The following is a 25,952-nucleotide window of genomic DNA, read 5'->3' on the forward strand; positions in this document are numbered from 1 at the left end:
AAACCACAATTGAAACCCAGGGGCACTCTGGCTAAGGAAGAAGACCCAAAACCTTCCCACAGCTGTACAAGCTGAAGATAAAGCCACATAATCAACTAGGCAGACTCTGTGTCTATGGAATATATAAAAGGTCGTTGAGAGCACCCACAAAAGAAAACGCACTAGTTGTGATAGCTGTGGACATTAGAGGCAAGAACACACAGGTGTAGGGCCAGGTTAGAATCTGAGCTGCCCCCACAGCAGGTCCAGAGATCAGCACAGTGTTGGAGGACATCCTAGGGAGGTAAGGTAGACTGTGTGACTCCCAGTGAGGGAAAGGACTGACAGCAGTATCTCAGGAAAAAAATTATGCTTCTTATGTTTTCACTTGTTCTGCAGATTCTTTTGGAGTCCCCCCACCCCCACACCTTGTAGTTGTCGATTTTATTGGCACTATGAAATCCACTTAAGATTTTGAGCTTTTTTCCCCTTTTGCCTCAGTCATATTTTTTTTCTTTTTTTTTTTAAATTGGAGGCTAATTACTTTATCTGTCACATTTTTTATTGTTGTTATAAACCTCTGCCTCTATGTTGGGATTTTGCAGCTCTGAGTTTTTCTTTTTTTTTTAATTTTAATTTTGAATTTGTTTAATCTATTATTATTTTTTCTACATTTATTCCTTTCTTTGCTTTCCCTACTGTTCTTTTCCCCTTGCAGTTAATCTTTTATATATAAATATTCTTTATCTACCTCTATCTGACTTTGCATATCTATTCTTTCTTTCCTTTCCTCTCAACATGTTTGTTAGTTTTATTTTCATTGTTTTATTCCCCAATTGGCACATTTCTTTAGTTTTGTTTTCCATTTTGTGCTTTAGTTAGTTTTGTTCTGGTAGATATAATTTTTGGTTTCCTTTGCTCACTGGATCAATCTATTGTACTTTGTTTTTGTTGGACTGTTTTGATTTTGCTTATGGGTATATATGTATATGTGTATATTCAGTTACACATTTTTTTGTTATAAACCTCTGCCTCTATGCTGGGCTTTTGCAATTCTGTGGAGTTTTCCTTTTTTTTTTTTTCTTTTTTATTTCTTCCATTTTTTTCTTTTCTCCTCTTAATAATTTTAATTTTTAAAAACCTATTATATTTTTCTACATTTATTCCTTTTTTTTGCCTTTCCTACTGTTCTTTTCTCCTTGCAGTTAATCTTTAATATATATAAATCTTCTTCATCTACCTCTATTTAACTTTGCATATCTAGTCTTTCTTTTCTTTCCTCTAAACTTATTAGTTTTGTTTTCATTGCTTTATTCCCCAGTTGGCACCTTGTTTTAGTTTTGTTTGCCAGTTTGTGCTTTAGTTAGTTTTGTTCTTAACTAGTAAATATACCAGGTCAATCTACTGTACATTATTTTTGTTGGACTGTTTTTACTTTGCCCAAGGGTATATATGTGTATATTCCATTATTTTAATTATTATTTGCCTGGTTCTGTAACTGCCATTAGTCTGGGATTCATCTTTGGCTTCTCATTTTTTGGATATTTGTTTTAATTTCACTTAATGCCATAAGATGGAGAAGGCAATGGCACCCTACTCCAGTACTCTTGCCTGGAGAAAATCCTATGGATGGAGGAGCCTGGAAGGCTGCAGTCCATGGGGTCGCTGAGGGTCAGACATGACTGAGCGACTTCACTTTCACTTTTCACTTTCCTGCATTGGAGGAGGAAACGGCAACCCACTCCTGTGTTCTTGCCTGGAGAATCCCAGGGACGGGGGAGCCTGGTGGGCTGCCATCTATGGGGTCGCACAGAGTCAGACACGACTGAAGTGACTTAGCAGCAGCAGAATGCCATAAGAAACCACTTGTGGAATCTTTGTTCCAGACCAGAGGTCAAGTCCTTCTGAGTCTTTGGAGTGGGAGCACTGACTACAAGACCCTAGACTACCAGAGCACTAACCCTAGGGAGGATCAAATAGCGAGAACTCACACACAGGAAACCACTTGAATATAAGACCCAGCATCACCCAACCACCAGTGGCACCTTGTGCAGGACGCCTCATCTAAACAACAAACAAAAACCAAAATACAAAGCCAGTCATCAGCAGACAGGATTACCACCTCACTCAGACTTCTGTGGTGGCTCAGACGGTGAAGCATCTGCCTAAAATGCAGGAGACCCAGGTTTGATCCCTGGGTTGGGAAGATCCTCTGGAGAAGGAAATGGCAACCCACTCCAGTACTCTTGCCTGGAAAATCCCATGGACACAGTCCACAGGGTTGCAAAGAGTCAGACGTGACTGAGTGACGACTTCACTCTTCACTTTCAGCCTTGTCCATCAGAGGAAAACCAAACAAAAACTCAGCGCAAATCTCACCTTGTATGAAGCTCACACAAACAACTGGGCCAACCTTATGAGGGCAGAAATCAAAAGGAAGAATGACTTCAACTTTCTTCAGGGAAAAAATTCAACTTTCCTTGAAGCCTAGGAAAAGGAGACCTCAAACATAATAAATTTTAAAAAATTAATAAAAAGGCAGAGAAGTACTACACAAATGAAGGCACACACTAGAAACACAGAAGTCCAAATAAATGAAAAGGAAATAGGCAAACTACCTGAAAAAGAATTCAGAATAATGATAGTAAAGATGATCAAAACCCTTGAAACCAAAATGGAGAAAATGAAAGAATTAATTAACCAAGACCTAGAAGAATTAAAGAATAAACATAGACAAACAACACAATTACTGAAATTAAAAATACTCTAGAGGGAATCAATAGCAGAACATTTGAAGTAGAAGGATAAATCAGTGAGCTGGAATATAAAATGGTGGAAATAACTTCTGAAGGGCACAATAAAGTAAAAAGAATGAAAAGAGCTGAGGATAGTCTCAGAGACCTCTGGGACAATATCAAACACACCAACATTAGAATTATAGGGTCCCAGAATAAGAAGAGAAAAAGAAAGGGTGTGAGAAAATTTTTGAAGAAATTATAATTGAAAATTTCCCCAACATGGAAAAGGAAATAGTCAAGTTCAAGAAGCACAGAGAGTTCCATACAGGATAAATCCAACAATAAACAGGCCAAAACACATAATAATCAAACTAACAAAGACTAAACACAAAGAATATTAAAAGCAGCAAGGGGGAAGCTACAAGTAATATACACGGGAAACCGCATATGCTTAATAGCTGATCTTTCAGCAGAAACTCTACAGTTCAGAAGGGAATGGCAGGATATATTTAAAGTACTTAAAGGGAAAAATCTACAACCAAGATTACTGTACCTGGCAAGGATCTCATTAAAAAGTGATGGAGAAGTAAAAGGCTTTTCAGACAAGCAAAAGTTAAGAGAATTCAGTACAACCAAACCAGCTTTACAACAAATGTTAAAGGGACTTATATAGTCAAGAAATACAAAAGAAGAAAAAAGATCTACAAAATCAACTCCAAATCATTAAGAAAAATGTCAATAGGAACAGATATATCAATAATTACTTTAAATGTAGGTGGATTAAATGGTCCAACCAAAAGACACAGACTGGCTGAATGGATACAAAAATAAGAACCATATATGTACTGTCACAAGAAACCCACTTCAGACCTAGAGACACATATAGACTGAAAGTGAGAGGATGGAAAAATATATTCCATGCAAATGAGAAGCAAAAAAAAGCTGGAGTAGCAATCCTTATATCAGACAAAATAGACCTTAAAGAATATGACAAGAGATAAGGAAGGACAATGCATAAGGATCAAAGGATCAATCCAAGAGGAAGACATAACAATTGTAAATATCTGTGTACCCAACATAGCACCTCAATACATAAGACAAACACTAACAGACATAAAAGAAGAAATTGACAGTAACACAATAATAGTAGGAGACTTTAACACCCCACTCACACCAATGGACAGATCATCAAAACAGAAAATTAATAAGGAAACACAAATCTTAAATGATACATTAGATGAGATGGATCTCATAGATATTTTTAGGACATTCCATCCAAATGCAGAAGAATACACCTTCTTCTCAAGTGCAGATGAAACATTCTCCAGGATAGACCACATCTTGGGTCACAAATCAAACCTCAGTAAATTTAAGAAAATTGAAGTCATATCAAGCATCTTCTCTGACCACAATGCTATGAGACTAGATATCAATTATAAGAGAAAAAACTGTAAGAAACACAAACACGTGGAGATTAAACAGCATGTTTCTAAATAACCAACAGGTTACTGAAGAAATCAAAAGGGAAATAAAAAAATTTCTAGGAACAAACAACAATGAAAACATGACAACTTGAAACCTATTGGATACAGCAAAAGCAGTTCTAAGAGGAAAGTTTATAGCAATACAATCCTACCTCAAGAAACAAGAAAAACATCAAATAGACAACGAGACTTTACACCTAAAACAACTGGAAAAAGAAGAACAAAAGAACCCCCCAAAATTAGTAGAAGGAAAGAAATTATAAAGATCCAAGCAGAAATAATGAAAAAGCAATGAAAGAAACAACAGTAAAGATTTAAAAAATAAAAGCTGGTTTTTTGAGAAGATAAACAAAATTGACAAAACTTTAGCCAAACTCATCAAGAAAAAAAGAGAGAAGAATCAAATCAACAAAATTAGAAATGAAAAAGGAGAGGTTACAACAGACAATGCAGAAATACAAAGGATTATAAGACAGTATTATGAACAACTATACAGCTACAAAATAGATAACCTGGAAGAAATGGACAGATTCTTAGAAAAATTCAGTTCCAAGACTGAACCAGGGAGAAATAGAAATTATGAACAACCCAATCACAGGCACTGAAATTGAAGTTGTTATCAAAAAATCTCCGCAAAAACAAAAGCCCAGGACCAGATGGCTTCACATGAGAATTCTATCAAACATTTACAGAAGAGCTAATCCTTCTAAAACTCTCAAATAATTTCAGAGGAAGGAACACTTCCAAACTCATTCTACAAGGCCACCATCACCCTGATACCAAAACCAGACAAAGACAACACAAAAACAGAAAACTACAGGCCAATATCATTGATGAACATAGATACAAAAATCCTCAACAATATTTTAGCAAACAGAATTCAACAACACATCAAAAAGCTCATACACCATGATCAAGTTTGGTTTATTCCAGGGATGCAAGGATTCTTCAATATAGGCAAATCAATCAGTGTGTACACTATATTAACAAATTGAAAGATAAAAACCATATGATAATCTCAACAGATGCAGAAAAAGCCTTTGACAAACTTGCTGCTGCTGCTAAGTCACTTCAGTCGTGTCTGACTCTGTGCGACCCCATAGATGGCAGCCCACCAGCCTCCCCTGTCCCTGGGATTCTCCAGGCAAGAACACAGGAGTGGGTTGCCATTTCCTTCTCCAATGCAGGAAAGTGAAAAGTGAAAGTGAACTCGCTCAGTCGTGCCCGACCCTCAGCAACACCATGGACTGCAGCCTACCAGGCTCCTCTGTCCATAGGAGTTTCCAGGCAAGAGTACTGGAGTGGGGTGCCAATGCCTTCTCCTTTGACAAAATTAAGCACCCATTTATGATTAAAACTCTTCAAAAAATGGGCATAGAAGGAACCTACCTCAACATAGTAAAGGCCATATATGATAAGCCTACAGCAAACATTATTCTCAGTGGTGAAAACCTCAAAGCATTCCACCTAAGATCAGGAACAAAACAAGGGTGTCCACTTTCACCATCATTCTTCAACATAGTTCTGGAAGTTCTAGCTACAACATCCAGAGAAGAAAAAGAAATAAAAGAAATCCAGATTGGAAAAGAAGTAAAGCTCTCACTGTTTGCAGATGACATGATACTGTACACAGAAAACCCTAAAGATAGTATCAGAAAATTACTAGAGCTAATCAGTGAGTTTAACAAAGTTTCAGGGTACAAAATCAGTACACATAAATCGCTTGCATTTCCATATACTAAAAATGAAAAATCAGAAAGAGAAGTTAAGAAATCAATCATTTCTTCACCATTGCAACAGAAAGAATTAAATATCTAGGAATACACTTATTTAGAGAGACAAAAGAACTGTACATGGAAAATTAAAAGACACTAATGAAAGTAATAAAAGATGACATAAACAGATGGAGAGATATTCCATGTTCCTGGGGAGGAGGAGTCAATATTGTGAAAATGACTATACTACCAAATATAATCTACAGATTCAATGTGATCCCTGTCAAATTACCAATGGCATTTTTCACAGAACTAGAACAAAATATTTCACAATTCATATGAAAACACTAAAGACCCTGAATAGCCAAAGCAGTCTTGAGAAAGAAGAATGGAGCTGGAGTAGTCAACCTTCTTGATGTCAGATTATACTACAAAGCTATAGTCATCAAGACAGTATGGTACTGGCACAAAAACTGAAATATAGGCCAACAGAACAAGGATAACAAGCTCAGAAATAAACACATGCACCTACAGTTACCTTATTTTTGACAAAGGAGGCAAGAATATATAATGGAGCAAAGACAGCCTCTTCAATAAACGGTGCTGGGAAAACTGGACAGCTACATGTAAAAGAATGAAATTAGAATACTTCCTAATACCATACACCAAGATAAACTCAAAATGGATTAAAGACCTAAATGTAACACCAGAAACGATAAAACTCTTAGAGTAAATCATAGGCAGAACACTGGATGACATAAATCAAGGCAAGATCCTCTATGACCCACCTCCTAGAGTAATGGAAATAAAAACCAAAGTAAACAAGGACCTGATTAAACTTAAATACACAGCAAAGGAAGCTATATGCAAGGTGAAGAGACAACCCTCAGAATGGGAGAAAGTAATAGCAAATGAAACAACTGACAAAGGGTTAATTTCCAAAATATACAAGTAGCTCATACAACTCAATGCCAGAAAAACAACCCAATCAAAAAGTGGGAAAAAAACCTAAACAGACATTTCTCCAAAGAAGGCTTACAGATGGCTAACAAACACATGAAATGATGCTCAACATTGCTTATTACTAGAGAAATGCAAATCAAAACTACAATGAGATGTCACCTCACACAAGTCAGAATGGTCATCATCAAAAAGTCTACAAAGAGTAAATGCTGGAGAGGGTGTGGAGAAAAGGGAATACTCTTGCACTGTTGGCGGGAATGTAAATTGATACAGCCACTATGGAAGATGGTATGGCGATTCCTTAAAAAACTAGGAATAAAACCACCATATAACCCAGCAGTCCCACTCCTAAGCATATACCCTGAGGAAACCAGGGTTGAAAAATACACATGTATCCCATTGTTTATTGCAGCACTATTTACGATAGCTAGAACATGGAAGCAACCTAGATGTCCATCAACAGATGAGTGGATAAAGAAGTTGTTATACATATGCACAATGGAATATTATTCAGCCATAAAAAGGAATGCGTTTGAGTCAGTTCTAATGAGGTGGATGAACCTAGAACCTATTTTACAGAGTGAAGTAAGTCAGAAAGATAAATATCATATTTTAACATATATATATGGAATCTAGAAAAATGGTACTGAGGAATTTATTTACAGGGCAGCGATGGAGAAACAGACATGGAGAATAAACTTATGGACATGGGGAGAGGGGAGGAGAGAGTGAGATGTATGGAAAGAGTAACATGGAAACTTACATTACCATATGTAAAATACATAGCCAATGGGAATTTGCTGTATGTCTCAGGAAAATCAAACAGGGGTTCTGTATCAAACTAGAGGGGTGAGAAGGGGAGGAAGATGGGAGCTAGGTTCAAAAGGGAGGGGATATATGTATACCTGTGGCTGATTCATGTTGAGATTTGACAGAAAATAGCAAAATTCCGTAATGCAATTACCCTTCAATAAAATTAACTAAAAAATAATGAGGTACATCCTATGATACTGCTTCCTCTAAAATATTGTTATTATATGTAGTGAGATCAAAATAGGCTTATTGTGCCATATAAAATGGTATATATTAAGGTAGGATGTATATGTAAAAGCACATTTTTATCCATCTTTATTTCATACTTTAAAATATCATTTGTGTGTATATTTTGTAATATAACCATACATTAATACTATAATTGTATATAGATCTATAAGTAAACTTATTTGGGGACATAAGGTTTGTTTTTTTTTTTTTTGCTGATGGGATGAGGAATTCAAAACCATATTGTACACTACATAGGATATTTTTCTTGAGAAGAGAAGATTGTGATTCTGAAGAGCTGCCAGGTGGAAATAATGATAGATTTGTGCTGTGCTGCTTAGGAAGGTAGATATAGGATTAATAATGGTCAACATTTATTGAACACTTCCTATGTACCAGGTACCACACCAAGCACTTAACATTGATTATTTTATTTATTCCTCTCCTCTACCTTAAGAGACAGGTAACATTACCATCGTCATATCAGAGTGGAGGAGGCAGAGCTGAGAGGTTCAGGCACTTTCACAAAGCCACACATAAGAGGGGGCAGAGCTGGAGGTTGAACCCACATCTTTCTGACTCTGAAGTTTGTGCTCCTACCATGATCAGGCTGATTCTCATTCATTATGACAGTTGCCCAATAGAAGGATTAATTGTACTGTGAAGCACCTGGTTCCCTACCTCTGGAAATGTCTTTGTGGCTGGGATTCTTCATGAGGGTTGTGATATTGTTATTTATTATAAGAAATGTATATTTGGTCTCTGTTCCCCTTCCTGGCACAGAACTTCTGTGTGAGGAGTGTGGTGTGCTTGGAGAGGGCACAGAAGCTCAGAATCCTTTTCCCATACCTCACTCTCTGTATGTCTTCCTTTTGGCTGTTCCTACATTGTCTCCTTAATAAAATAAGCTAGTTATCGAGTAAGCAAAATGTTTCCTTGAGTTCAATGAGCTGCTCTAGCAAAGTAACCAAACTCAAGGAAAGGTTATTAGAACCTCCATTCTATAGCTGGTTGGACGGAGCACAGGTGATAACCTGCACTTGCAATTGGTATTTTATGGGGGGCAATTTAATAGGACCAAACCGTAGATCATTGGGATCTGATGCTGTATCCAGGTAGACAGTGTCAAAATTGGGTTGCATTGTAGAGCACCCAACTGATGTCTGAGAATTGCTTGGATGTGTGAGGAGAAACTCCACACTTTGGAACTGGGTATAGAGCTGGAAACGGGAGCTGAACTCTGTGGCCCCTAAGATGCTTTTCAACTTGGAAACTTTGAGCATTTCTCCAAAAATGCTATTTTTAAACGTTGTAAGTGCTTTGCTTACAAATGAAAGGCTACAATCATCAAATAAGTCTAGGAAATGCTGGGTTAATAAGGCTAAGCATTTCTTTCCTACAGAGTTCTCAGAGCCTTAACCACAATATTATTCATTATAAATGCCCAAGAGCAGGAAGTAGAGTGCTGGCTTTCCCCAAACACATTGACCTTGGATTCCTCCTTTATTGTAGAGTATCTCCTGAGTTTGATGTTGCCTAGTTCAACCTTTGAAGCCCTGCTAGAAGCTAGAGTATCGACACTGATTCTCTGAAAATGCTGTCACCCTGTAGGACATGGTTGACAAACTCTCTCTGAGCGTTCTATTAGTTAGCTCTCTCTACTCCTCTACCATGATATAAATCAAAGTTTACGGAGTCACGTTGCTGAAAGGGCACACTGTGTCCAGTGAACTTTGATGGAGTTTCTACCCGCATCTTCAGGCATTTTCAGATGGGCCCCTTCAGAGTACCACCTAAAGAGGGAAGGTGAGAGACTGAATAACTCCCCTGCAGCTTCACAGAGTCCATCAGTCACAGGATAAGATTCCTACTCCCCCTGGCCCAACAATTAACCTCTCTACACACCATGTCTGGGTAGGAAGAAATCATGTTCTCATGACAAAAATGAATCAAAGGAAGACTAAAATTAAGATAAATCTTGGACAACATCGGCTGAATTAGAAAGAAATGAAAAATTTGTGATGGGCTACTGAGCAGCTGCCAATTTGATGTTTGTCCTTTCAGTTTGGAGCACATATGATGCCTTCATGGCTAGAGCAGGTCTCAGCATAATAAGATGTCAGAGGTGGACTTTTCCTGAGATGTGGAGGTGTGAGACATGCCATATGCCAAGTTTCTAGAAACTAGTTAACACAACTCTTAACCTCTCATGCACAGTGGGCATGAGAATGGTGCAGGAGCCTTGGGAGAAAGGTTCCTCCAGATAGCCATGAATCTGCCCTTCCCAGCCCCTCACCATGTGGCAGGGTGGGAGCTGTTTATTGTGTCACTTAGGTTGAGAGGAGGACTTTCAGAAGACCAAGTGACAACTTTCATCACTGTCTCCTCCTGCTTGGGGAACAGAGTGACCAGGGTCTGACTTGGCATTTCTTCTGGGAAGAAAAGACTGGAAAATAGGCCTGCCTTATGTTCATGTAGCACATGTGACTGACACAGTTCTTTCATATTCTCTCATTTGACTTTGGGTCTTCCCTGGTGGCTCAGACAGTAAAAAAATCTGCCTGCAATGCAGGAGACTTGGGTTTGATCCCTGGGTTGGGAAGACCCCTGGAAAAGGAAATGGCTGCCCACTCTAGCATTCTTGCCTGGAAAAGTACATGGAGAGAGGAGACTGGCAGGATATGACTTCACAAAGACTTGGACATGACTGGGCAACTGACACCTTCACTTAATTTGACTTCGCTGTGAGTTTCTTAGATGAACATAATTATGGTTCTCATTTTACTGATAAGGGAGGCAGTGCTCACAGAGGATCAGTGGATCACCCAAATTTCTAAGCTTGAACCAGAAGGAATCATGGTTTATGCTTACCAGTTCCCTTATCACATGGCCTTTGTGTGTGTCCAATCATGTCTGACTCTTTGCTCCCCCATGGACTGTAGCCTGCTAGGCTCCTCTGTCCATGTGATTCTCCACATGCAGGCATTATAAAGGCCTTGCCTGTACAGAGTCATTTATTTCTGCCCACAACTCCATGAAGAAGATGCTATAATTGGCTCCATTTTTGAGATAATGAAACTGAGGCTTAGAGTTTCAGTTAACTTTCTTTCTAGCAAATGGAAAAAAATGGGACCTGAAACTGGGCTTTCAGGCTTCCATGCTCTTGGTAATCTTTGTCCCATGATACCTCATTGGTTACATAAGGACTTGGAAAACCTAAAGCTCTCTCCAAGTTAGTAGATTCACTGCTAACAGACTGTTGCCAAGAGGTAATCTTTGGGGACCTTCTTGGATGCCAGTGTACAAATAACTTTCATCAAACTACCAATTTGCGGCAAGCAGTTACTTTAGAATTACATAGGGGAGTTGCAAAAGAGTTAATATTTTAAACAGTTTGCACACCCTTCCCCACAACTCATTTCTAGCATTAATTATTTAGAAAGCTATTTCTTAGGTACACTTAAACTTAGCCCACAGAGATGATCACAAGTTCCACATGGCAAACAGTAATCTGGTGTCACTCTTGAGCTCGGAACATTGAGTATATTGACATTGTCTTCACCCATACTCTGCACCTTTCCAGTAGTGACATGCTGGAAAGGGAGGTGAATGGGGATGGAGTCAGATACTCCTGGACTCAGTTCTTAGTTCTGCCAGCTACAGAATCTCTGTGTTTCAAATTCCTCCTTTGTAAATTGGGGAAAATACATGCCTCACTGTTTTGAAAGATGGGAAGATGACCTGTGAGACCAAAACACTTAGTTTAGGGTCTGCCATCTAGTAGATGGACAATTAGTATCAGTGTTTTTCTCTCCTGCTCCAAGTTCAGTTCAGTCGCTCAGTTGTGTCCAACTCTTTGCGACCCTGTGGACTGCAGCAGGCCAGGCCTCTCTGTCCATCACCAACTCCCGGAGTTTACTCAAACTCATGTCCATTGAGTCAGTGATGCCATCCAACCATCTCATCCTCTGTCATACACTTCTCCTGCTGCCTTCAATCTTTTCCAGCATCAGGGTCTTTTCAAATGACTCAATTCTTTGCAGCAAGTGGCCAAAGTATTGTAGTTTCAGCTTCATCATCAGTCCTCCAATTAATATTCAGGACTGATTTCCTTTAGGATGGACTGGTTGACTCTCCTTGCAGTCCAAGGGACTCTCAAGAGTCTTCTCCAACACCATAGTTCAAAAGCATCAATTCTTTGGTGCTCAGCTTTCTTTATAGTCCAACTTGCACATCCATACATGACTGCTGAAAAAACTATAGCCTTGACTAGATAGACCTTTGCTGGCAAAGTAATGTCTCTGCTTTTTAACATGAAGTCTGCTGCTGCTGCTGCTGCTAAGTCACTTCAGTCATGTCTGACTCTGTGCAACCCCATAGACGGCAGCCCACCAGGCTCCCCCATTTCTGGGATTCTCCAGGCAAGAACACTGGAGTGGGTTGCCATTTCCTTCTCCAATATGAAGTCTAGGTTGGTCATAACTTTTCTTCCAAGGAGCAAATGTCTTTTAATTTCCTGGCTACAGTCATGATCTGCAGTGATTTTGGAGCCCCCCAAAATAAAAGTCTCTCACTGTTTCTGTTGTTTCCCCATCTATTTGCCATGAAGTGATGAGACCAGATGCCATTATCTTAGTTTTCTAAATGTTGAGTTTCAAGCCAACTTTTTCATCTTTCACTTTCATCAAGAAGCTCTTTAGTTCTTCTTTGCTTTCTGCCATAAGGGTGGTGTCATCTGCATATCTGAGGTTATGATATTTCTCCCAGCAATCTTGATTCCAGCTTGTACTTCATCCAGCCCAGCATTTCTCATGGTGTACTCTGCATATAAGTTAAATAAGCAGGGTGACAATATACAACCTTGACATACTCCTTTCCTGATTTGGAGCCAGTCTGTTGTTCCATATCCAGTTCTAACTGTTGCTTCCTGACCTGCATACAGATTTCTCAAGAGGCAGGGCAGGTGGTCTGATATTCCCATCTCTTTAAGAATTTTCCAGAGTTTGTTGTGATCTACACAGTCAAAGGCTTTGGCATAGCCAATAAAGCAGAAATAGATGTTTTTCTGGAACTCTCTTGGTTTTTTGATGATCTAATGGATGTTGGCAATTTGATCTCTGGTTCCTCTGGCTTTTCTAAATCCAGTTTGAACATCTGGCAGTTCATGGTTCATGTATTGTTGAAGCCTAGCTTGGAGAATTTTGAGCACTACTTTGCTAGTGTGTGAGATGAGTGCAATTGTGAGGTAGTTTGAGCATTCTTTGGTATTGCCTTTCTTTGGGATTGGAATGAAAACTGACCTTTCCCAGTCCTGAGGCCACTGCTGAGTTTTCCAAATTTGCTGGCATATTAAGTGCAGCACTTTCACAGCATCATCTTTTAGGATTTGAAATAGCTCAACTGGAATTCCATCACCACCACTAGCTTTGTTTGTAGTGGTGCTTCCTAAGGCCCAGTTGAGTTCACATTCCAGGATATCTGGCTCTAGGTGAGTGAACACACCATCGTGATTATCTGGGTCATAAAGATCTTTTTTTTGTATAGTTCTTCTGTGTATTCTTGCCACCTCTTCTTAATATCTTCTGCTTCTGTTAGGTCCATACCACTTCTGTGCCCATCTTTGCATGAAATGTTCCCTTGGTGTCTCTAATTTTCTTGAAGAGATCTTTAGTCTTTCCAGTTCTATTGTTTTCCTCTGTTTCTTTGCACTGATCACTAAGAAAGGCTTTCTTATCTCTCCTTGCTATTCTTTGGAACTCTGCATTCCAATGAGTATATCTTTCCTTTTCTCCTTTGCCTTTTGCTTTTCTTCTTTTCACAGCTATTAGTAAGTCCTCCTCAGACAACCATTTTGCCTTTTTGCATTTCTTTTTCTTGGAGATGGTCTTGATCCCTGTTTCCTGTACAATGTCACGAACCTCTGTCCATACTTCTTCAGGTACTCTATTGGATCTAATCTCTTTATCTATTTCTCACTTCCACTGTCTAATCATAAGGGATTTGATTTAGGTCATACCTGAATGGTCTAGTGGTTTTCCCTACTTTCTTCAACTTAAGTCTGAATTTGGTAATAAGGAGTTCATGATCCGAGCCACAGCCAGCTCCCGGTCTTGTTTTTGCTGACTGTATAGAGCTTCTCCATCTTTGGCTGCAAAGAATATAATAAATCTGATTTTGGTATTGACCATCTGGTGATGTCCATGTGTAGAGTCTTCTCTTGTGTTGTTGGAAGAGGGTGTTTGCTCTTAACCAATATGTTCTCTTGACAAAACTCGATTAGCCTTTGTCCTGCTTCATTCTGTACTCCAAGGCCAAATTTGCCTGTTATTCCAGGTATCTCTTGAGTCCCTACTTTTGCATTCCAGTCCCCTATAATGAAAAGAACATCCTTTTTGGGTGTCAGTTCTAGAAGGTCTTGTAGGTCTTCACTGAACCAAGATCCTTTGTTAATCCCATTTTGTGAGTTTGGGTGATTCAGTCAGCATCTCTGAACCTCAGATTTCCCATCTGTAAAGTGGAGCCATCAGTAAATGTCTCAGCCGGCTTTTGTGAGCCTATGTCAGTGGATCTGCAGTGAAGGTGCTTTCCAGTTTGTGATCCCTGTGTCCACCCCTGTGCCTGCCTGCAGTGTTCTGTCCAGTTAGCGGTGCTTGCATTTGTTTGCTCTTTCAGACTTTCAAGGCGACTCTGCACCCTGACTCATCTTCCCCCTTCCTTCCTCTCCTTACAGCCTTTTGAAGGAGATGGGCTGTCCTTTTCCTCTCTGTTTTACCTGAGGCCCTGAAAGGTCTTGTTACTTGCTCACACAAATAGGACCATGGCTGAAGACTGGGCGTGTGGCTCTCCTGTGAAGAGAAGAGATTTTCCTTTGTGTGTTGCTGAGCGAATCTGTGCCTGGGTGGCTCCTTGACCAGAGAGAGCATAGTGGGTGAGCTTTGTGAGGGAGGCCTCCTAATTTCTTCCCTGGTACATCTCCCAAATACCCTGCTCCCTCTTCTCAGCATTTCTATCTTTGAGTACCAAACTGGTGGAGAAGGAGCTCACTCCCTGTTGAACTAGACATTATTTGCAGGGTGTTTGCTGTGGGTGAACTGATGATTAAACTGCAGCAGAACACTTTTGTAATGTCTGCTGAATATGAAAATATTCTTCCTTAAAGCATCTGTCATGTACATCCGTGGTGGATTCATGTCAATGTATGGCAAAACCAATACAGAATTGTAAAGTAAAATAAAAAAATAAATAAATTAAAAAAAAAAAGCACTGTCAGTGCAGCGTTCGTGCTCCGTAAGGCCCCAAGATATTTCTGTAAAAACAGTAGTTGCTTCTCTTCTACTACCCAGACAGATTCAAACCCAGGCCCACATTTTCATTAAGGACCTACTGTGTGCAGACTCTGCCCTCTGTGGAGATGAGCTGCACACAGTCTTTCTGAATTAGAGCTCGACTGAATCAGGTGATGACCTCTCCTGCAACGTATTGCTCCCTGGTCTTGAACCAGCTGATCTGGCTGGCTGAGGTGCCCCGGGAATGCATTTCTCCTATAGCCATGCCCACAGGAAGACAACATCTTCCCAGATGGACAAGCCAAGGGTTTGGGAGCAGCAGAGCCATCAGGCCTGTGTTCTTAGCTCACAGCCTAAGAGCACACACTGTGAAAGCCAAAGAGGGTGAGATGAATGAGGGCAGCAAGAACAAATGGGTCCCTCAACAAGCATTACACAGTGAGCTGGGAACCAGGTGTGCGAGAACTGTCACAGCCAGGATTCTCTAGAAGGACAAATAAGTAGCTGAGCGCCTTGTTTTTGGTGTCATTCACTGGGTTACAGCCATGAAGACAACCTCATCCCCATCCTGGAGGAGCACAGAATCAGGTCACCAGAGTAGACTGCATGGTGCCCTCCCTCTTTCATTATCCTGCCTGCCCCTGTTGTCCACTGTAGAGCCCAGCCTCCTCTGACCCATCTCTGCTTCCCTGGGACTGCCTCATCTCTGCAGTTCTTGTGTTGGCTCCAACACCTTAACATGTGGCCTCTCCCAGGGATAACTGTAAATCTACTAGGGTCCAGAAAGACCAAAATAGCCTTTAAACCTCCCAACATTGAGGCTGCAATGATGGAAGAAGAGGCAGCAGTTTATTTTCCGCAGAAGTGGGGCTTCACTTGAAGCCATTCAGATTCTCACTGGCTAAGCTGTCCCTCTTTTTGTCTGTGCCTGGAGCCAGCCCTCCTCCCGGGCCAGCTCCAGTGGCTACTGGATGCTGTTTGCCTCTTAAGCCTGACCCCACATCCAGTGCCTCTCAGGCTCCTCTGAGGCTGGCTGTGCTCATTTGTGAGGGGCCGAAGTGACAGGGCTCATTCTGTGATTCTCCTTTAGCTTAAGAAGGTGAGTTTCTGCTGTACTCAAGACTATTTTACAACTGGTTTAAGTTTTTGATGCATCTGAAGGATCTCAGCATTTAGAGGGTCTCTTTGAATCCTGGTGAAGAGGAGCCTGATCTGGGAAACAAGAGTGGTCTGCAGGAGGCTGGATTTTCCTATCTTTTAGAGGGGCTTTCTCCTTCCATACAGTGCCCTTTGTGTTGGTCTGAATATGCTGAACTCAGGACAGATAGTGATGCTGGGATCCCCAGATTCTTGAAGTCACGATTATACACCAAGCACTTGAGGAAAGGAAGAGGTCTTGGAGGACATAAAACCCATTTCCCTTTTTCATATGCTTTCATATTCTTGAAGCATATTTTATTATTTCCATTTCGCAGATGAGGAAACTGAAACTTGAAAAGATCAGTCCATCACTGTCGGGGTGGGGGGAAGTAGGAGTATACTCTCATTGAGGAAAGGGGTCAGGGCTACTTCACACAGCTCATCTGGGACTTGTTTCTCTCTGAACCCCTTCTGGACTTGTCTTCACATCTGATTTCTGATGATGACAGAGACAGGTCTTGTTTCAAAATTAATGAGGTGAGGATATACCTACCTCATAAGAAAGTATATCCTGTGAAAATGTAATCCAGAGACTCTGCAGGTGGATGGAATAGATGGTTAGTTATGTGCTATTTGAGTAGATCCTGTTGGAATTTCCCTCTCAGAAGCCCCCATGGCCAAGAATCTACCATGATCGATTCTTGGGTTTCACATTGCCATTTCCAGGCTCCTTTTTAAAAAATATGGCACTTCCTTTGGAAATAATAATATCAAGATCTGAACATGCTGATGTGAATTGATAGGTGCCATGATTGTCTTGATGGAGAAGGCCTGGACTTCTTGCAGGAGAAATTACTGAGCAGGTCAGAGGAAGGAAGAAGAGAGGTGAACAGCATGAAAACATCACCATCATTACAATCATGCCTTGAGACAAGAGGAAGTTCTTGCTCTCCTGGGGCTGATGTGCTCAGGCTGAAATCTCATCTTGAACCTCAGTGGTCCCCAAAGAAAATCTTGCTGTCTTTCCCTGGAGTTGACAATATCAGGCAAAGGTGGCTCTGCTAGACAGATTACATAAAAGAAACAACTGTATAATTTCCATTGTGCCCAAATATCCCTGTAGTCATGACAACATCCTTAGAGACTTATGACACGGACAGCCAGGGAGATGGCTAGTTTCTTCCCAGTGATCACAGCTACCACGTAAGATGAATTCTGGCCTAGCTGAATTCTTGACGGGTGCTGACTTCAGGGTGATTCTGTGTGGGGGTCACTCAGGGAAGGAAGGTTTTAGGGGTTACTAGAAGTGAGTGGGCAAAAATCACCAGTCACTTGGGTCCTTGTCTGACCCGGAGGGAAGTAATATAGTGGTGGTTCTGTTTTAGAAATGTGTCCCCTGTCCCCCATTGAACCAAGCCTTTCTATTCCTCCAGGAACCATTATTATTGTACCCCTGGGTTATGGCCACTGGCCCTTAGCCATTCTCCCTTGAGTGTATATCTGTACCATGCTCCCTGTCAAGCTACAGTCCAAATCATTGTCAACCTGTCATTCTACTGAAGAAGCTCCTCTTTAAAAAATTGTAGTTGATTTATAATGTTATGTTAGCTTCAGGTGTATACAGCAAAGTGACTCAATTTTACATATATATATATACACACACACACATACATATTCTTTTTCAGATTCTTTTCCTAATGAATAGATTATTACAAAATATTGAGTATAGTTCCCTGTGTTATACAGTTGGTCCTTGTTGGTAAGACTGTCTTGTAACTTATCCTTCTACTACTGTGTTGAAGCTTAAGCTCTTTGCCTTAATTTAGTTTTCCAGTCTTCCAGAGCCAGTCCATCTTCATATAGTCAAACTCCTCAGCATATGCCTTCTTTTTAGTTGAGACTCAGTATCTCCCCATCCTCTGCCTACTGCATGATGCTTTTTTGTTCTGTGGGTTTGATCCCCTCTTTCCTTCACAGAAAATTCCTTCTTTTTTGTGTTTCTAAATTTTATTCATTCTCCAAGTTGCGGCTAAATTCTGCCCACCTCCCAAGAAGCTTTCCTTTACTAGCCCGGCCAAGGCACTGAATCAGTCCTCTTATCTATGGCCAGTACCACACAGCTTGGCAGATGTATTTTCAGGGCTTAATGAATGGTACATAGCCTTTTCTTCCTCAAAGGCTGAGCCTTTGTGTTGAGAGCTGTCCCTTGATGTCACCTGGATCTCTCACAAGGTCACCCTCTTTACCCTTTCTAGACCACCCTTTCTAAACCATAACTACTTTCTTTGCTTTATTTTTCTTCACCTTACTATTACCACCTGACATTATCCAACATTGTCTCTTCAATTGGAATATAAGCTCCATAAGGGCAGAGGCATCATTTGTATTGTCATCTTTTTTATGCCCAAGAAGTAGCCACAACAAAGCCTAGGATATAATATGGCTTCAATAAATGATTGTTGAAGGGTTGACTGAATGAATGAGTTCTCACTGACTGGCTAATTCACATTCACAATGTTGGAGGAGAAATGGGAAGGCCCTGATCCTTTCCATTGTGCAGGAACTTTGAAAAATTAACCCTGGTATGGCTCTCTTCCCACCACAACAGAGAACCAAACATTGCTGAACATCAAAATGATCAGAACAGCCCAGTCCACAGGGACATTGCACATTCCTGTCAGAAGAGCTCTGCACCCAGGAAGTATAGGCAAGGCTAGCTAAATTCTGTCAAATGCTTGTATTTGTACTGCCCTCCTTGGATTGTTGTGAGGTTCAAATGCAATGAAATATGATAAAAAGAGCTAAATTATAAATCAACATAAAAATAGGAAACATTATCCAAGCAGTTTGTGGTTGGGGATGGCATGGTACTGTGGGCCAAAAATTCCATGAACAGGGGAGTCTGGAGGGCTACAGCCCATGGCTACAGTCCCACAAAGAGTCAGACGTTACTGAGTGTGCGTGTGCATGCACGTGGACACACACATACACACGCAGTGTTGGAAATTAACAAGGGGTTAAGATTATGCAGGATATTTAATTTTGCTTGTTCAGAGGGAACTTTCTGGATTTGTCAGGAGTTTTGTGAGAAGGATGCCTTTTTCCTTTGAGAAACACAAATGATATATTTTCATGTTTGAATGCTGGTCAGTGGATTCTGTCTTTAAGAAGCAGTTAAAGATGCCTTCCAAACCTTAGAAATATTGGAAGAGAAAAACAATATAACCACCAGCAACACATCATCATCATCATCATCATCATCATCATCAAATTAATCCTTGCAAGACTCTCAGAGATAGGTATTCTTTTTTTTTTTTTAAAGGAGAAGAGAGAACTGGGGTACATAGAGGTGGAGTCCCTTACACAGACTCCCTTAGCTAGTCAATGACAGGGTCAGGAATAATAAGAACTGCTACTGTTTACTGACAAGACTGAGCACCCAAGAATTGATGCTTTCCAATTGTGGTGCTGGAGAAGACTCTCGAGAGTCCCTTGGACAGCCAGGAGATCCAACCAGTCAACCCTAAGGGAAATCAACCCTGAACATTCATCGAAAGGACTGATACTGAAGCTGAGGCTCCAATACTTTGGCCACCTGATGTGAAGAGCCAGCTCTTTGGAAAAGACCATGATGCTAGGAAAGACTGAGAGCAGGAGGAGAAGGGGCAACAGAGGATAAGATGGTTGGATGGCATCATCGTCTCAATGGACATGAGTTCGAGCAAACTCCAGGAGATAGTGAAGGACAGTGAAACCTGGAGTGCTGCACTCCATGGGGGTCAGATGCAACTGAGCAACTGAATAACAACATACTGAGAATTTTCTAAATGTCAGTCATTTTTCTCAGTACTTCATTCAATACGATGCAAGGAGGCAGGCAATGTTATTCCTCATTTACAGAAAGGAAAACAGACCTAGAGTTGTTTTCTGATTACCCAAGGCCACACAACTAACAAGGGCAGGAGCTGAGACCTGAGCCCAAGCAGGGGGCCCTGGAGCCTCTGCTTCCTCACTACTCTGTGCCACTCTTGGGTCCCTGGTCTCTGTCGCAATGTCCAGCAAATGGCTTAACTTTTATGGTCCAAGAAGCTACTTTCATTACTCCTACCAAAACAAATGAAAGAGAGGAAAGCAGAAAAGGGGAGGGGTGGGGAAGAAACATCTGGAATCGCTAAGGTGAGTTGCAGTGAAGACTCTCCTGGAATCATCTTTGGCCAGAGGAAGCAGATGGCATAGCTGCCCTTAACAGCCTCCTAAGAAGCCCTAACAGGTCCCCATGTGAAAGGAAGGTGGCTGTCAGTTGGGGGTGGAGGAACACCCAGCTATGTAAAGGTTTTGTTAAGATGAAATTATGGTTTACTGAGTAGTAAAGAGCAACATCCAGGTGCCTGAGAAATTATGCCGACAGCATGCAAAGGCAAGAGAATATTGTGTAAACCTTATTTACAGATCAATAGATAATCTTTCATACACAAAAGGTCAGCTCCAGGAAGGCAGAGCAGTAAAGAAAGAAATATTGCTCGTAAATACAATATTGACTTGAAAAAATCCACCCAGATGAATCCTTTGATATATACTCTTCTAGTCAAAGTATATTTCTTTATTCATGAATTTTTTTTCTTCCCCTAACCATTTCAGGTTCCTTAGTGAAGTATGAAGGGAGTAATGAAGAAGGCTGATTTCTAGTTGTTTTGAATTCTGTGCAAAGTAGAATCAAGTTTGAGAATTTTAGAGCAACATTTCTAAGTGTGTGTATACAGCATTTAGTGTTCTTAAGTCAAATGACAACTCACCCCTACTCTTCGTAGTTTCCTGCTTTGCTGGCTGTCTTGATAAACATTTATCCTGGCTTAAGGAAATAAACAACTACTCCATCCTGCTGGTCCTCTCCAGATTCCTTCATCCATTTTATGTTTCTTCTTTGCCTTGAAGCAAGTAGTTCATCATTCCCCAAAATACCTGAAATCATTGCCACCAACCCCTATTTGGCTGCTGGATTGCAAAGCTGTTCATGACCGCTGCCTAGACACAAATAAGTGTGGGAGGAGAGGGAAACTTCACTGGGCTTTGTTTCCATGACATAATTAGGTTAGAGGACCACCTCTAAATTTGGGTGATTCCTCTCAGCAATTTGAAAAATATTTCAAAGGACCACAGTCTGAAAAGCCTGAATGATGCTTTGCTGGTAGTGTTTTTGGAGTGCAGAGCTACTCTAGTTCTCAGGGTCACCTTGGGCTGCAACCTGGGAGCAATGTGCAGCTGAGAAAAGTCTGCCCTGGGCAATAAGTCCAAAGGCTTGAGAGGGTCAGCTGTTCATTCCAGCTTCCTGATGGGGATCAGTGTGGCAGTGGTTATGAAAGAACTTTATACTCTGTGGAATTATGTGAGTATATTTACTTTTCAGAGCCATCCAGGAGGATCATTTGACAGTGACGCAATTCCTTTAAACTAAGTACAAGTTCTTTTCTTTTTCCAGTTAGAAAGCATGTTTCAGATACTCTGAGAATGACAACCACCTCTCATGAACAGATGTGGCTGGAATCGGTCACCTCCAGTTTTGTCTGGACTTGACGGGGTATTCAGTTAAGACTGAGGATTACTTAACATCTCAAAGTGAGAAAAGGATACAAAGAGGAGTCTGGACTTAATGACAGATGGCAGAGGTTTCAGCTCTTCCAGAGTCAAGGTCAGAGCTTCATCCTCTCTGTTCTGCCAGAGCTCCCCCTTCAGTCTAGGGCCATGCCTTCTACACAGACACACTCCTAAATTCCTCCCTTGCCCTTACTCCCTAGAAACAGGCTGAGGGTCTCTTGCTAATAAGAATGAATGGCGCTGGCCACAAAGTACAGGCTAATATTAAACACCAGAGCTCTTAACTTTGCAGTGATTCCCCATCCCTTGGATTTTCCCAGTTCCCCATTCGCAGACCTGCTATTATCATCATGGGCTGTGAAATGTGTGTGTGAGAGGGTTGTTTTGTCCTGACTCTCTCCTCTGCAGGGTGCTTCTCATGAGCCACGTGTGACAGTCTGTGAATAGGGGTGTCCCTTTGCATATCCCAGCTCTCTCTTTTTTCCTGCTATATTGAAGCTCTGTGGCCACCCCTATTCCACTCAGACTTTTTCTAAAAGGAAGGAGAGAGGGGAAAGGAGGGATAGGAATTGGGAGGGAGAGAAAAAGAGAAGGAATGAAGGAAACCACCTGGGTAATAGGTACTAATAATTTTATATTTATATAGTTATTTATGGTTTATATGCTAAAAACAATTTTTAAAATGTTTTTACAGGCCTAATCTTATTTAGTTTTTATAACCACCCAATTTATAGATAAAGAAACTGAGGTTTAGAGAAGGTAAAGTTTATCTAGCTAATAAATAACAGCATCCTATCTGGAATCCAGTCCTTCTGATGTCATGTATAGTTTTTTTTTTTTCTTTTCTATACTGCTCCATTAAATGTAAAGGCATGTCCCAAAGTTCTTTTTTTGTTGAATACATGCTAAGCACCCTAGGTGAAACATGAAGGTCTTAGTTGCCACCATAACTCTCTATTAAACCCTTACTGGACTTTTTTTGAGGGTAGACTTGTAGACTTTGACTGGTTGGCCAGAAATAACCATCCTATAAATACTTAGTACATTTATTAATGTTTTTGTAGTTTACAATATATTTTCATACGTGAACCTCACTTGAAAGTCCTATAAGCTATGCACATCTCAGACATCTAGTGATTGGTCCAAGAATGAATGGTGGAGTCAGGATGAGGCTCTAGATTTTTTTTTATCCTAAGGCCTATGCCTTTTCTGTTACCTCGGATTTCCTCCACTGTGGTGTACCTAACCTGTGTTAGATTCTACAGAGTATAGCAAAGTCCATTTAAAGAGCCAGGACTCCTGAGTTGATCATAGCCCTGACCTCTCAGCATGACTGAATACGTAACTTGTGAGGTGTAGGGCTCTCTGTTCAAAACTGTTAAAGAATTTCAAGATGGTGACAGCAGAGTATTAAACCTGGAATGAGGCCCTCTGAGTGTGGAACCCTTTTGAGCATGGAGCCTTGTTAGAATGCCAGTGAAGCTGGTCTTGCCTCTGACATGACTCAGGAGTGGAAGACTTTCTTTCTTTTTCAGATCGTTTCTGGGGGTCCTATCAGAGAGCTGAAGTCCCAGGTCATATGGATTTTGTTCTGTTAAATCTTTTATTCCCTTTGTCAGCCACCATCAGAGAGCTATGCCACAATGGCCTAGAGTTCCTTATTGTAATAATTGCTAACTCCAGTTCTCATAGATCAACAGTTAGGGGCAGAGTCAAGATATCACTAGTAGCTAATGTTTATTGAGCATTTATTATGTCACAGGCACTGTGCAAAACATTTTATGTGCTTTGAATTGATTGCAAGTGTAAGTGTTAGTCACTCAGTCATGTCCGACTCTTGGCTTGACTATAGTCTGCCAGGCTCCTCTGTCCATGAAATTCTCCGGGAAAGAACACAAGAGTGATTTCCATCTTTATCCTTCCCTGTATCACTACACCTTTTCTTAGTGACTTTGCAGCTTTTCCCATCAATCAGTGGATTCTATTTCTCCACCTCTTAAATCTGGGTTGGTCCCAAGAATGATAAAATGCAACAGAAGAAATGGTGTGTAAATTCAGGGTTTAAGTCTCAAGAGGCTTACAAGCTTACTCTTTCTTTTGGAACCCCAGGTCTGCTGTGAGACCAAGCCTGTGTGAGTTGGCTAGAAATGAATACCACTTGGTGGAGAGCTGTCATCCCAAACCGATACTATCCAGGGCAGCCAGCACCCACTTCACCTGCCAGCTACGTTCAGGTACACAAGTGAGTTGAGCTGAGGTGAGGCCAACAGAGTCCAACTTGGCCAATGGGTTTCACTGATCAACTCACAGATAGTTAAGAAATGATACATCATTTTTGCTTAAAAACTGTCTTTTGGAGGTAAGTAAGTACTCATTCTTATTTATTAATAGATAACAGACGCACATCCATTATTATTTCCAAGGAAACAAGCTTTGAGAGGTTATATGTGCCTGTGATCAGTAGTTAATAAATGGTTCTGGAAAGTGTGACTCTATAGGTCAAGTTCTTATCTGTTATTTTGCGGGGTCCCATTGTAGCACTCAGGGTTCTGTCAAGCCCTTAGCTAATTTGAAAGCTGAGTGGAAGAAGCAATGTTTTTGCAGATAGAGTCAGGCCCAAGGGATGGAGCTCAAACACCAAGAATCTCTCTGCTGATAAAAATACCATGTCTATTATTAACCAAAACTTTAATATAAAACATTGTAATCTATCAAAGGAAAAAATGCTTACACGCAGAACAGGAGAGATGATGCCTTTGAGGTCAAGGTCACAAGCTAAATGCTAGCAGAAATTCTGGCTGTATCTCATTAACACTGAATTATGACTGAGTTCTGCAAGAGGTCTGTGTGACAATCCCATTAATGCAAATGGCATTCCTTATGATGTCTGCTTTTGTAAATGAAAATCAAATGCAATTATGTCAGTGGAATTTACTCATTAAGCTAAACTAAAACCCACAAGCAAGTGTCTCCTCACTTCCTCTTCTGCCCCACATCTTTGATTACAAGCAGTTGCTCCCCAGAGTTGCAAATGGATATTTTGCTAAAATACGAGTATACAATTTGATGATAGAAGGGGCACCAGAATACAGAAGTTCTTACAGATATCGGAGGTTGGGAAGGTTCTGGAAGGCATCAGGGTCGATGTATAGCAGGTTGTTGGCCTTTTCAATTCTACTGTGAAAGAGAAAAGAACATGCACATAACCTTACTGGTAAGGAGTGCTATGGTATTTTTCATGTTCTGCAAAGAGTATGTTAATAAGTTATTCACCCATCTATCCATCTCTTTGTCCATCCATCATTTCCACAAAGATTGAGCATGCATGTGGTGTCTTTTACTATACTAAACTGTGCAAACAAAATATTAACCCTGTCTTATATAACTCTCATCACTGAAGGTCTTCCTGGAATCTATTCATCAGAGACAAACAAAGCACGGCTGGGTGTGTCATTTCACCCTGAACTCAGCTGAGTGTTTAACCAATAAGGATCTCCCAGGGTCTGAGGAGGGTAGGGATGAGTCTAATGGGGGAAACGTGTTTTTTTTTTTTTTTCTGGTTGGGAGATGAGAGAAGGGGATGGACAGCAACAAAGAGGGTGAACAGTCAAAGGAGATTGGAGAAAAGTTAAGTGAAAGGTCAAAGGAAAATGAAGATTAAGGGATAAGCAGTGAACATCTCTGGCTTTCACGGTGCAGTCCCAACAGACAGCAGCTGGCAAGATGCCAGTGAGTCCCTCATGCTCAATGGAGGCTGCTCTCTCACAACTCATGGGAAGTGATGGCTTCTGCCCTGGGCTGACCTGCGCCATGTCTTGATCAATAGTCTGGAGGTGGGCATGTTCACATTTGGATTCCGACAGAGAGAGGCTGCCCTTTCCTCATCTGGCTGGATCAATGTATATTTGCAGAGATGCTCTGTATTAATTACTTCCTCCCTGTTTCATTAGCTTTAATGTTGCAGTAACCTGTAGCTACGCAGATCCAAGTACCAGGTAATTAATCATTTTAAAT

The 25,952-nt window shown here is 40.7% G+C and overlaps 1 protein-coding gene across 1 annotated transcript in view; it reads right to left on the minus strand.

The window, feature by feature from the left end:
• FSHR (follicle stimulating hormone receptor) overlaps positions 1-25,952 on the minus strand; it is a 191,327-nt gene that overhangs the window by 43,464 nt on the left and 121,911 nt on the right. The window contains exon 4 of the mRNA XM_040224770.1: positions 25,041-25,115. Coding sequence (XP_040080704.1) covers positions 25,041-25,115 — 75 coding nt within the window. The remainder of the gene's footprint in view (positions 1-25,040; positions 25,116-25,952) is intronic.

The sequence above is a fragment of the Oryx dammah genome, unplaced genomic scaffold, assembly GCF_014754425.2.
Source record: "Oryx dammah isolate SB20612 unplaced genomic scaffold, SCBI_Odam_1.1 HiC_scaffold_25, whole genome shotgun sequence".
Taxonomy (NCBI): domain Eukaryota; kingdom Metazoa; phylum Chordata; class Mammalia; order Artiodactyla; family Bovidae; genus Oryx; species Oryx dammah.